This window comes from Lathamus discolor, chromosome 23, assembly GCF_037157495.1.
Source record: "Lathamus discolor isolate bLatDis1 chromosome 23, bLatDis1.hap1, whole genome shotgun sequence".
NCBI lineage: Eukaryota > Metazoa > Chordata > Aves > Psittaciformes > Psittacidae > Lathamus > Lathamus discolor.
Window position 1 is genome coordinate 2,889,184 of NC_088906.1, and position 12,372 is coordinate 2,901,555.

A 12,372-nucleotide genomic window follows, 5' to 3' on the forward strand; every position below is an offset into this window, starting at 1 on the left:
CGCACCCAGCGCCCTTCCCGGCCCCCTGCGGGACAGGGGAAGCTGAGCCCCGCACGGATGGGGGCCCCCAAACCCCTGCCCCTGGGGTCACCGCAGAGCCCCGGGGAATACGGGAGCAGCCCCGGCGAGGGAGGGGACGCTGGGACACGAGGGGCAGCCCCGTTCCCTCGCCCTACGCTGGTGCTGACAACGGCCCCGTTGCCGGCACAGGCGCCGGTGCAGCTCCCGGACGACGGCATCGGCACGCCGGCCCCACCGGCGCCGGCACATACCAGCCCCGGTTGCCCAGAGGTGGCGAAGCCACTCTGGCGGCAGGGGACGGGGCGTTAATGGGATTACGGCCTCCGGGTCAGCGTCGCGCCGGCCCCCACCGCACAAAGCCACCGGTGGGAACCGGCTCCACAGCTCCCAGCACACCGGGGAACCCCGGGTACCGGCCCCCCCCCCCCCACCCCGTGCAGGGGGAACCCCCAATGCGGTGGCACCGGCACCAACCCAAAGGGGACACAGGGACAGCAGCACCGGTCCCCTGCATAAGGGCTGACATGGCGGGGGGCTGAGCCCCACTCGCGGCCATGCTGGCACTGGCACCATCCCCACGCCCCGGCTGGGATTAGCACTAATGGGATTTACCATTTCATCCAATATTCCCCTAAGGATGAGCCTGGGAAAGGGGAGTTCCCCCCCCCCCCCCCCCCCCCAGCCTCCCTTCGTCCCGTTAAGCTCTTTCTAATTAAACCCAACCCGGGGCTGTCCATCACTGTCCCCTCCCCGGACCCCTGCGCTGGGGGGGTGCTGTGGAAGAAGAGCCATGGGGCAGCCCTACATAAAACATGTTTAATATCCAAGGGGGGGGCCGGGGGTCACCCACCGTCTCAGGCGCAGGGAGGGGGGGCCGGGAGGGGGGTACACACGTCCCTGGACGGGGCAGAGCCGCAGCAACACGTCACACCAAGCACAGACCGGGGGTATAAATATGGTGCTGGGGGGGGTACAGAATGGGGCCATCCGTCCATCTGTCCGTGAGGGGCTGGGACATACAATCACGATGCTGGCACAGGGATGGGGTGCAGGGGAGGAGACCTGCCTCGAAGTGACATGGGGGGGGGCCGGGGACGTGTGGGACCCCCGGGGGGGCCATGTGGGGCTGGGGGGGGTGGGAGGGGTGTATGGTCCCAAATGCCCCCTGCGGCCCTGCAGCCCCCACATTTGGTCCAGAGGAAGGGGAGGGGACATGCACGGGGATGGGGTACCCCAGCGTGACCCCCCCGGGCACCCAGCCCCCATGTCCCCCCCAGGTACGTTCCATAGAGCTGTATTTCCACACACGCACACACGAGATCCGAGGGGAGACCCCAAAACAAGGCGGAAAAAGACCCCCACAGCAACCGGTGCCAGAAGAGAAAGCAAAACCCAACCGGGGCGGGGATGGGGGAGTCCTGGGGGGGAGCCCCGGGGACACTGGGGTGGGGGCCTGCGGCCACCCGCCCGCTCACTTCTTGTTCTTGAGCTGGTTGGCGAGCCAGTCGAGACCCTCGTAGAGCCCGTCCCCGCTGGTGGCGCAGGTCGCTTGGATGTACCAGTTACGGTGGCGCAGGGAGTGCAGCCCCAGCTTGTCCGTGATCTCCGCCGCGTTCATGGCATTGGGCAGGTCCTGAGGGGAGAGATGGGGCTGCCACGGGGACCCAGACACCGGCCCCAACACCCCGGGGATGGGCACAGGTACCCAGACACCAGCCCCAACACCCTGGCGATGGTCCCAGCCCCACCTGCTTGTTGGCGAAGACGAGGAGGACAGCGTCCCGCAGCTCATCCTCCGCCAGCATCCGCATGAGCTCCTCCCGCGCCTCATTCACCCGCTCCCGGTCGTTGCTGTCCACCACGAAGATGAGCCCTGGGGACAACGACCGGGTGCTGCTGGGGGCGCAGGACCCTCGGCCCAACGGTCACCCCCATCCCCGGTGACCGTGTCCCCCGCCGTCGGTGTCCCCACGGAGCACGTACCCTGGGTGTTTTGGAAGTAATGCCTCCAGAGGGGCCGGATCTTGTCCTGCCCACCCACATCCCACACGGTGAAGCTGATGTTCTTGTACTCCACCGTCTCCACGTTGAACCCTGTGAGGAGCAGCAGTGAAGGGAGACTGAGGCATGGGGGGGCCACGAACCCCATCCCAAGGAGCCCCGATGGGGAGGGTTCCATGGCCAGTGCCCCCCCCAATCCCTGGCCCTGCTCACCTATGGTGGGGATGGTGGTGACGATCTCCCCCAGCTTCAGCTTGTAGAGGATGGTGGTCTTCCCGGCGGCGTCCAGCCCCACCATCAGGATCCGCATCTCCTTCTTCCCAATGAGGCTCTTCAGCAGGTTCCCGAAGATGTTGCCCATGGTGACGGCGGCGCTGGCTCCGTCCGCAGGCGAGGCCGGATCCTGCGGGGGCACAGGGCTGGGATTGGGGGGGAACCCTCAAAACACGGGATGTGGGGGGTGCAGGCATCGGGGACACCCACGTGTGCAATAGAACCCTGGGGCCATGGGGCTGCCCCCCACATGAAGGGGCCGTGCTGGGGTCCCCCCCCCCCCGCACTGCACCTACAGGGGCCAGGCCAAGGCTGCACTGGAGGAAACTGAGGCACGGACCCCAGCACTTCGGGGGGGGGGGGGCACAACTGCAACCCCCCAAACCTCGACCCCCCGCGCTGCAGCCCCCCCGCTCCGCAGCGGGCCCCTCCCGCCCCTGAGCTGCTGCCGCCCCCGTTGCTCCCCCCGACCGCATCACCCCCCCCCCCCCCGCTCAACTGCGCCCCCATTGGCTCGCACCGCCCCCCCCAAACCGCTCCCCCCGCCCGCAACGCCCCCCGGTGCGGCCCCGCATCACCCCCGGAGCGATGCCCGCATCCCCCCCCGGGGGTCCGCACCCCCAAACCCCGCCGCATCCCTCCCGCCCCGTGCCGTGCAGAGGCCCCCCCGGTGCGGCGCCCCCGCCGATGCCCCCCCCCCCCCCCCCGTGCTGCTCCCCCAGACCTGGTGCCGGTGCCGGTACCGGTGGCTCCCCCCGCCCGCAGCTGACTCTGCACCGCTCCCGCCGCCGGAAGCGGAGGCCCGATCGCGCCGATCTCGCGAGAGCTCCCGGTCGTTCCCCCCCCCCCCCTTTACTCCTCCTTCCCCCCCCGCCCTCCGCTTCACGCCCCCCCCCCCCCCCCCCGTACCGGGCCCGGGGGGGGGCGCGGGGAAAGGGGGGCGCGGAGCTCGCGAGAGCCGCGAGCCGTTACCATGGCAGCGGCTGCAGCAGTGCGGGGTGGGGGATGCACCGGGAGAGGGGGTCCCGGTGACATCCGACCCCTCTGTGGGCACCGGGAGGCAGAGCCCCGGGGGGGACCTACGTGGAGAGAGGGGTGCCCCGGGGACCCCAAAACCGGCACTGGTGGGGCAGGGATGCGCCACCCACTGGGACCCGGTACCGGCGGTACCGAGGCCTCCCCGGTGCTCAGGGGCCGGGCGGGGGCTGTCAGCGGGCGCGGGGCTGTCCCGGTCTCCGTCCTTGTAGTGCCCCGTGCGGCTGGAAAGGACCCGTGCCCCCCGTCCCTCCCTCCCCTGGGCACCGGCAGCGCCGCCCGTACCGACGGCTGCGGGAGCCGCTGCGCGCTCCCCCGGACACCCCGGGGCTGGGGGGGGGGATCCCGAGCATCGCTCCCTGCGTTCTGGGGCCGCCGCCGGAGGGAATGGGGGGAACGGGGGGACCCCGGGGGGGGGGTCCCGAGGTTGAGCGGGGGGGCGGGGATGTTTGGGCCCCTCCGCTGGTGGCACGGCCCCGGGCAGGGCCCTCCCTGCCGCGCCCCGGGGCCTCCCCGCGGCCGCTGACCTCAGCCCCGGGAGCCCCGACGGGGCGGCGGCCCGAGGGCGCGGACACGGCCCGGCCCGGCCGGGAACCGGGGCGGGGGGGGTGCGGGAGCTGCCGGCCTGGAGCAGACCCCGGGACGGGGGAGGGGTGAGGGGGGGGATCCCCGGTGCGAGACCCCCCCCCCGCTACCAGCCCGGGCTTTGTCCGCCCTTGAATTGAAATGGAGAGCGGCGGCCCCGGGCCGTGACGGGCGAGAGGGGCTAATCCGGCCCCGCATGACTGGTCCGGGGAAACCGCTGAGGGGGGATTACCCCCCCCGCACCCCGACATGACGGGGGGGCTCAACTCAGCCCCCCCACCGCTCCGCCCCCTCACCGGGGAGTTCGCACCCGGGCGGGCAGCGGCTTCGTCCCCACCGAGACTTGTGGGCACCCGGGGTCCGGGTCCCCATCTCCGTCCCGCTCAATCCCTTCCTCTTTCCCCCCGACACCCGCCCGGTGCCCCGGGGCACGGGGCTGCACGTGCTGCGGGCGCCCACGGCTACGTTCACGGGGTGCCTGCTGCGCAGAACCGGCCACCGGGCCCCGTCCACAACCCGCTCGGGCCGGGACAGCCCGGCCCGAGCGGCCGAGGATCGCGGCCGCCTCGTAGCGCCGGGCACGGACCGGGAAGTGAGAGGGGTCCGGGGGCTCCGGATCGGCACCAGCGCCCGGCGCAGCCCCGACGGTCCCGCTCCCCGGGGTTACGTGTCCCGTCCCCGCACTCCGAACCCGGCTGTCCCGGCACGGCGCCCCCGGGTTGTGCCTAGCCTCTGCCCCCCCCGTGCGCCCGGGGCTATCCCGGGAGATCCCCGAGCTCCACTCCCCCGTGCGCCCCGGGCTGCCCCGGGGGATCCCGGGCTATCCCCGGCCCCCGCTCCCTCCGTGCGCCCGCCGTTGTCCCTGCCCGTCCTGCGCTATTCCGGGTTCTGCTCCTCCTTGCGCCGGGACCTGTCCCGGGCTCCCCTCGCCGGTGCCGGTGCGTGGGGAGGGCGGGGGACGGCAGCCGGGAGTCTCCCTCTCCGCCCCACCGGCCGCGCTCTGGGCACGGGGCCGGGGCGCAGCCACCCGCCGGGCTAATCCGGGCCGTGACGGACAGGCCCGGCGCCGCCGCTCCGGCAGCCCCATAAGAGGTGCCGCGGCCCCGCCGCTCCCCATTGTTAGGGCGAGGACGCGGGGAGGCCCCGTTCGGCGGGACCGGCCCACGGGGACCCTCCGCGCCGCCCCTATAAGAGGGAAGGGGCTGGAAGATGCTCCCGGGTGCTGAGCGCTGCGCACCCGCCGCGCCGAGCCGAGTCTCCCCGGGGAGCCTCCGGGGACCGCGCACGGACCGCCCGGCACCGGTACCAGGCACCGGGCAGCGGGCACCGCGCACGGAACCCCCCGACGCCGCGCTCCAGGGACCGGGCAGGGAGCTCCGGGCCCCTCACCCCCGACGCCGCGCCCCGGGCACCGGCTGCAGCCCGGTGTCGGTGCCAGCGCTCCCCGCGTCCCCCTTCACCCGCCCGCAGCGGAGCCGCCCGCCCTCCCCGCGCCCCGCGCGTCCGGAAACACGCGTGGATGTAGCGGCCGGGCCGGGGGCTCCGCGGCACCATAAATACCCCGGCGGCCGCTCGCCCGCGCACTCTGCCGGGTCTCCCGGTGCCGGAGCCATGCGAGCCGCCGCTCTGGGGCTGGCGCTTCGGGCGCTCTGGGCGCTGGCCCTCTCCTCCCTCTCCAACACGCTGGCCGTGAACAACAGCGGGCGGTGGTGGTGAGTCCGCCGGTACCGGCAGCAGCACCGGCACCGGAGCAGGGGGTGGAGAGGGGCTCGGCACCGGCACGGCGGCGGCTGCCCCGTAGCCAAGGATGGGGCGCGCAGGTGCGACCGGGGTGGGGGGACCAACGGGGCTGTGACCCGCGGCTGCGGGGTGGAGGATGCTCTGGTAGCGGCTCAGAGGGGAGGGCTGAGGCGGGGAGCGGGATGCCGGTGCTCACCGTCCCCTCCTGTGCCGCAGGGGCATCATCAACGTGGCCTCGTCCACCAACCTGCTGACGGACTCCAAGAACGTGCAGCTGGTGCTGGACCCCAGCCTGCAGCTGCTGAGCCGCAAGCAGCGCAAGCTGATCCGCCAGAACCCCGGCATCCTGCACAGCGTCAGCTCCGGCCTCCAGACCGCCATCAAGGAGTGCAAGTGGCAGTTCCGCAACCGCCGCTGGAACTGCCCCACCTCGCAGGGCCCCAACATCTTCGGCAAGATCGTTAACCGGGGTGAGGCTACTGTGCGGCGGGAGGCGGCGTGGGGCTGCCCGGACCCCCCCTCCCCTCGGAGCCCCCGAGCCTGGATGCTCTGCAAAGCACCCTCCGTTCACCACGGGGCATCGCCAGCTCCCAGCCCATCAGCATCCCGTTGTGGCTGCGGGTTGGGGGTGCCGCTGGGTGCCCCCTCTTCATCCCAACAGCACCCTGAGGCCCTGCTCTCCTCCGCAGGCTGCCGGGAGACCGCGTTCATCTTCGCCATCACCAGCGCCGGTGTCACGCACTCGGTGGCACGGTCCTGCTCGGAGGGCTCCATCGAGTCCTGCACTTGTGACTACCGGCGCCGCGGCCCCGGGGGGCCCGACTGGCACTGGGGGGGCTGCAGCGACAACATCGACTTCGGGCGCCTCTTCGGGAGGGAGTTTGTGGACTCCAGTGAGAAGGGCCGAGACCTGCGATTCCTCATGAACCTGCACAACAACGAGGCTGGGAGAATGGTGAGGGCACAGGGGGGCTGCAGGAAGCACCGGCCGGGGTGGGGCGCGCACGGCCACCGAGGCCCCTACCCTGTCCCCATGCACACACTGGGAACCGTTAGAATGGGATTCCCCACCTGGCTTTGGGCAGGCTGAGCACGACGCGATGCTGCCGGGCAGCGGGGATACCGGAGCTCACGGTGCCCCATGCCCCCCCACCCTCCTCTTGCAGACGGTGTTCTCCGAGATGCGCCAGGAGTGCAAGTGCCACGGCATGTCGGGCTCCTGCACCGTGCGCACATGCTGGATGCGGCTGCCGACCTTCCGCGCCGTGGGCGACGTCCTGAAGGACCGCTTCGACGGGGCTTCCCGCGTCATCTACGGCAACAAGGGCAGCAACCGGGCATCGCGCGTGGAGCTGCATCACCTGGAGCCCGAGAACCCGGCCCACAAACCCCCCTCGCCCCACGACCTCGTCTACTTCGAGAAGTCCCCCAATTTCTGCACCTACAGCGGGAAGACGGGGACGGCGGGGACGGCCGGGAGGTTCTGCAACAGCTCCTCGCCGGGGCTGGATGGGTGCGAGCTGCTGTGCTGCGGGCGCGGGTACCGCACACGCACCCAGCGCGTCACCGAGCGCTGCAACTGCACCTTCCACTGGTGCTGCCACGTCAGCTGCCTCAACTGCACCAACACGCAGGTGCTGCACGAGTGCTTGTGAACCCCCCATCTGGGACCCCCCTGCGCCGGCCCCGGAGGGGGTCTCTGCCACCCCCAATGACGAGAGTCTGGTGGGATTGAAGGCACTCATGGGTGCCTCTGTGACCCGCTGCGGCCTGGCCTGGCCTGGCCCATCCTGGGGCCAGCAGCCGGGCTGGGGGGGCTCGGTGCAAGCATGCACTGTCCCGGCCACCCCCATCCCCTTCTTACTGTAAATACAATATTTATTGTGGATGGTTTTATGCCGCCCCCCAAACTTTGCTGGCCCCAGGCCCTGGTTTTTATAATGAAAGATAATAATAATTAATAATAATAATTAATTATAATAATGCTTTGTTCCAGGTTTCACTGATAGCCTTTAGAGAAGAATAAAAGATATATTTTTATCAGTCCTGTGCTGGTTCATTTTGGGGGGCTGAGGAAGGGAGGGAATGAGCAATGTTCCCCTATCCCCCAGGCTATGGGGCTGGATACAAGCCCCCTACTGCACACGTCCATCCCCTCTGTCCATCCATCACCTCTGCATCCACTGTCTGCCCACCCTTCTCCTCCTCTCCTCTCCCCTCTCCTCCTCTCCGTCATCCCCATCCCCTTCTTCCTCCCGCTGTGCCTGTCTCCAGCCCCAACCATCGCCGCCGCCGCTCCCGGCCGGGGCGTCCATCCCCATGGCCGGGGCGCCCATCACCATGGCTCCTGGGCTGCGGTATCTCCAGCGCTGGAATTTGCCGGGGCGTCGGGGCTGGTGCCGCCAGGGCCGGGCGCTGGGATCGGCCACGGGAGGTACAAGGCAGCAGACAGGGAATGAGCCTCGTCCATCACCGCTCCCTGCCGGCGCTGACGGCTCCCCTCGGCTCCGGGGGAGGAGGGGGGCCGTGGAGGGCACCGGGGTTATGGAGGCCGGGGCCAGGAGGCCGGGGCCGGCCACTGGCCCCACACGCAGCCCCACACTCGTGCGTGGGGTCTGGCTGCAGCCCGAGAAAGGCCGTGGCAAAGGTGGGTGCAGCTCCGCGGCTGGCAGGTGCCCTGGTGCCATGGGCATCCCACCGGGATGGGCTCCTCCCTGTGACAGGCATCCCACCGGGATGGGAATCCCCTTGTGACGGGCATCCCACTAGGATGGGTATCCCCATAGGGGTGGGTATCGCACCGGAGTGAGTATCTCACTGAGATGCGCATTCCCCTGGGATGGATTTTCCCTTGGGATAAGCATTCCACAGTGATGGGCATAGAATGGGCATCCCTGGGAAGGGCATTCCTGCGGGACAAGATTTCCACTGGGATAGGTATCCCATCGGGTTGGCATCTGCTGGGGCAGGTGCAGGGCTCACACACACCCTCTGCCCCCTAACTCCACAACTTGGACCAGGCTGTAACTTCCCTCCTCACATCCAGCCCGGGGCCACTGTGGCATCCAGCCCCAGGGATGCCCCAGTGCCCACCTGCAGTGGGGGGGTCCCCTCAGCCCCAGAGCTGGGGTGGCATCAAAGGCTGAAGAATGATGCTGCCACCGCCTGAAATATCCCCGGGAACCGATAGTGGAAAAGTTGATGGTTTAGACCCAAAGGGAGGGGGAAAATAACCCCCGCGGGCCCCCGCTGTCCACGCCGAGGTACAAACACAGCCTGGCGTGGTGAAAGAGCAGAAAGAACTGCGAGGAAAAGCGACTGGAAAGGAACACATCCCGAAATAACCCTGGGAGCATCTCCCGCCTGCCGGGAGTTATCTGCCTGCTAAATTCTGCACACGCACAGGGCATGAAAATAGCCTGTTTTCCTGCGGTAGGGAGTCAGGAATATAGATAATGACATTCTTATAAGTCACCTCTGTTACTCAGCTTTTCCTGCGGGCCGGTGACCGCCGGGCACCGCAGCGACCCCCGGCCTGGGGCGCCCCGGGCATGGGGGGGGGCACCCGGCTGCAGGGTCCGGACCTCCCCGGCGCGGACGCATCCACCCCGCGCTGGAAATAGCCGCTGCCGCAGCAGGGCCAGGGAGAGGGACAGGGACAGGGCGGTCCCGCCCCGCGTCAGCTCGTCACATCTGGGAAGCCGGGGAACAGCTGGATGGTGGCCACAAGCTGGGCCTGATGTGGGGTGGGAAGGGTTGGGGCATGTGGGGGTTTGTGCAGGGGTGCGGGACAGAGGGAAGGTGCCAATTCCCAGAGGTGCGTCACAGATGGGATTGTGCCCACAGATTCAGGACAGAAGGGCAGGGTGGCACACGGGTGCAGGGCAGATGGATTGGACACTGCCCAGGGGTGCAAGACAAAGGGACAGTGTCATTCTAAGTGGTGCAGGACAGAAGTACAGAGCCATGCCCAAAGGTGCGGGACAGAGAGACAGGACAGTGCCCAGAGGTTCGGGACAGAAGGACAGGGCCATGCCCAACGGTGCGGGACAGAGGGACAGGGCTGTTTCCAGAGGTGCAGGACAGAGAGACAGATCCATTCCCAGCCGCGCCGACTGCCCGGTGGCATCATCCCACCACCGGGTCCATCCGCATCCCATCGCCATTGAACCGAGCCCCATCCCGGCTCCCCTCGCCCGTATCCCGCCAGCTCCCGGCTTGTCCGGCCGCATCCCGCCCCCCCCATCCACCGCATTCCTCCGGCGCGGGGCCAAGGCGCCCAGCAACGGTGGCAAGGGCTGGCCTCTAATCCCCGGGGCATGCCAGCCGCGGGGGGACCGTCGCCGTCACCCACTCCCTCATAGGTGACCAATGCCCGAGACGAACAATTAGGGACAAAGCCGGAGCCGCCGGGGGCTAACGCCGGACTTCACGGGTGCCTTGTGCGAGTTTAATGAATTGTCCATCATCCCTTTGAGCTCCGCTCGCCCGGGCTGGATTAATCTGAGAAGCCGCAGTGGGGAAGGAGCCGCTAAGCCCGTATTTATTACTCTGCCATTGTAACTAATTGAGGTAATTATCTGTGACTCCAACCCCGCCACAATGCAGCATTCACCGCACCCCCCCTTCCCTTCGCTTCTCTTTCCTTCCCTTCCCACCGGGCACAGCCGGCACCGGCAGCTCGGCAGGAACGGGGCTGGCGCTTGGCACGGTGGGATGTGGTTCAGCAGGGATGTGGCATGGCCACGGTGTGGCCGGCACCACAGGCACGCAGGAGCCATCAGTGGGTGCCGGCACATGCGGGTCACTGTGTGGCCCGTGATGGTGACACACTGGGGTTATGGGGTTACGGGGACACCGGTACAGGCACGGCCGCTGCTCTCTGGTACACTCGCGTCCATACGGCTCTGGGGACACCGGCGCCGCTGACACACCCGAGTCACGGCCCTCTGGGGACACCGACACCAGAGCGGCCATTCCGGTCCCTGCGGCAGGGTCCCCGCTCCCGGGGCGGGACCCCCCGGTCCCCCCCGGCGCTCCCGGTGCCGTCTGTCACCGGCTGCGCTGCGACATCTGGCGGCTGCGGACGGGAGCGCGGCCCGGTGCTGGGACTCCGGTACCGGACGTGTCGCTCCCGGTGCCACCCGTGGGCACCTCCGCGGGCAGCGGGGAGCGGCGAGAGCCGGGGGGAGCCCCGGGGGGCCCCGGGGGGGCTGCGCTGGCGCCGACGCAGCCCGAATTAGAAGGCGATTTTCCCGGCGGGGGTTTGGGCAGCAGCGGAGCCACGGAAAGGGCCGCGCCGCTTCCCCCGCGTCTGGGACACCCCGGGCCAGGGCGGGCAGCGCGCCCGGGCCGAGCCGGGATGCACCGAGCCGGGATGCACCGAGCCGGGTTGCGCTGCGCTGCCCTGGGCTGAGCCGAGCCACCCATACCAGGATGTGCCGATCCGTGCTGGGTCATGCAGCGGCGCGGAGCTGTGCCAAGCAGTGCCAAGGCCGTGCCGTGCCAAGCCGAGCCGAGCCATACCGAACCGCATCAAGCCCTGCCATGCCGTGGCCGCGCCGCATTGGGCTCAGGTCACCGGCAAAGCCCAGACCCCGGTGCGGTGCCAGGATGCGTGGCGTGACGTGGCCTCGGGGCTGCCCCACGAGCGGCCCCCCCCGGGTCCCCGCTGCCCCACGCCGTGACCTCCGGGCCGGTGTCACCGGGATAATGACAGGGTCGCTCCGGGGGGGCGGGGGAGGAGCCGGTTTTAAATAACGTGCAAATTGGCCACGTTATTTGTGCGGTTTCCTCTGGCCGCGGGGCTCGGCCCCCCCCGCAGCGTGACTAAGAGGTGGCGGCCTCTGGGGGGGGGGGACCGTGACTCACCCGGGGTCCCCCTCCGGCCGTGACGTGGGGTCGGTGGCAATGGGCCAGAGGTGCTGCACTCACCTACTCATTATGGGGAGGCCGGGGGGGGCGGACATGGCACGTCCCAGCCACGCGGTGACTGCTGCGGTGCCACTGGGACACCCGGGGCCTCCGAGTGACCCCGGCACTGCGGCGGGGGGGCTCTGACCTCGCTGGGGTGTGTGGGGCAGGAGCAGGGCAGCGGGGGGCGCCTGGGGAGGGAGATGCCCCCCCCCCCCCATCCGTGCACACACAGGGGGTGAAGGCGGTGCATGGGGATTCCGCAGCCTTTATTGGGGTCAGCCGTGAGCCCCGCCCCGCCACACCCCGCCAAGCCCCGCCCCATCGAGCTCCACCCCGCCAAGCCCCGCCCCTCAGGCCCAGGGTGGGCTGGCGGTGCCAGGGGGGGCCCCGGTGCTCTCCAGGCTGCTGCTGCTGCTGCTGTAGGTGTGGGGGTCCCGGCAGTGCCGCCACCGGGCCCCCCCCGGGCCCCCCTCGGCCTCGGAGTCGGAGTCGGGGGCCGTGTGCCGGCGGATGCGGGACACGGCCTCGCGCAGCGCCTGCGCGTACAGCACCGGCCGCCGCGGAGGGAACCGGCCCCGCTGGCCCCCGCACCCCCCTGGGCTGCGCCAGGGGCTGCGGGGGGGCTCCCGGGGAGGCGAGGGGGCGGCCGGGGGGGTGCCAGCCTGGGGGGCTGCGGGAGGGCTGCTCGGGGGGGCGGCGGGCCCCGGGGACTCCCCCACGTACCGGACCTGCTGCCGCTGCACGGGGGGCACGTACTGGGCCCGGACCACCACGCGGGTGGCGTCGATGAGGACGTGGCCC

General features: G+C 70.2%; 2 protein-coding genes across 2 annotated transcripts; one reads left to right on the forward strand and one right to left on the reverse strand.

Moving 5' to 3' along the window:
• Window positions 1–823: 823 nt before the first annotated feature.
• Window positions 824–3,126, reverse strand: ARF3 (ADP ribosylation factor 3). The gene is made up of 5 exons (XM_065659749.1): window positions 3,020–3,126; window positions 2,236–2,425; window positions 2,005–2,115; window positions 1,770–1,894; window positions 824–1,654 (listed from the first exon to the last, which is right to left on the reverse strand). Exons 2-5 carry the CDS (start codon window positions 2,381–2,383, stop codon window positions 1,493–1,495), a joined length of 546 nt encoding a protein of 181 aa, XP_065515821.1. The 5' UTR covers window positions 2,384–2,425; window positions 3,020–3,126; the 3' UTR covers window positions 824–1,492.
• A 2,176-nt stretch (window positions 3,127–5,302) lies between these two features.
• WNT1 (Wnt family member 1) lies at window positions 5,303–7,424 on the forward strand. The gene is made up of 4 exons (XM_065659746.1): window positions 5,303–5,627; window positions 5,872–6,125; window positions 6,345–6,610; window positions 6,822–7,424. The coding sequence occupies exons 1-4, from the start codon at window positions 5,527–5,529 to the stop codon at window positions 7,308–7,310; spliced, it is 1,110 nt and encodes a 369-aa protein (XP_065515818.1). The 5' UTR covers window positions 5,303–5,526; the 3' UTR covers window positions 7,311–7,424.
• Window positions 7,425–12,372: the final 4,948 nt, after the last annotated feature.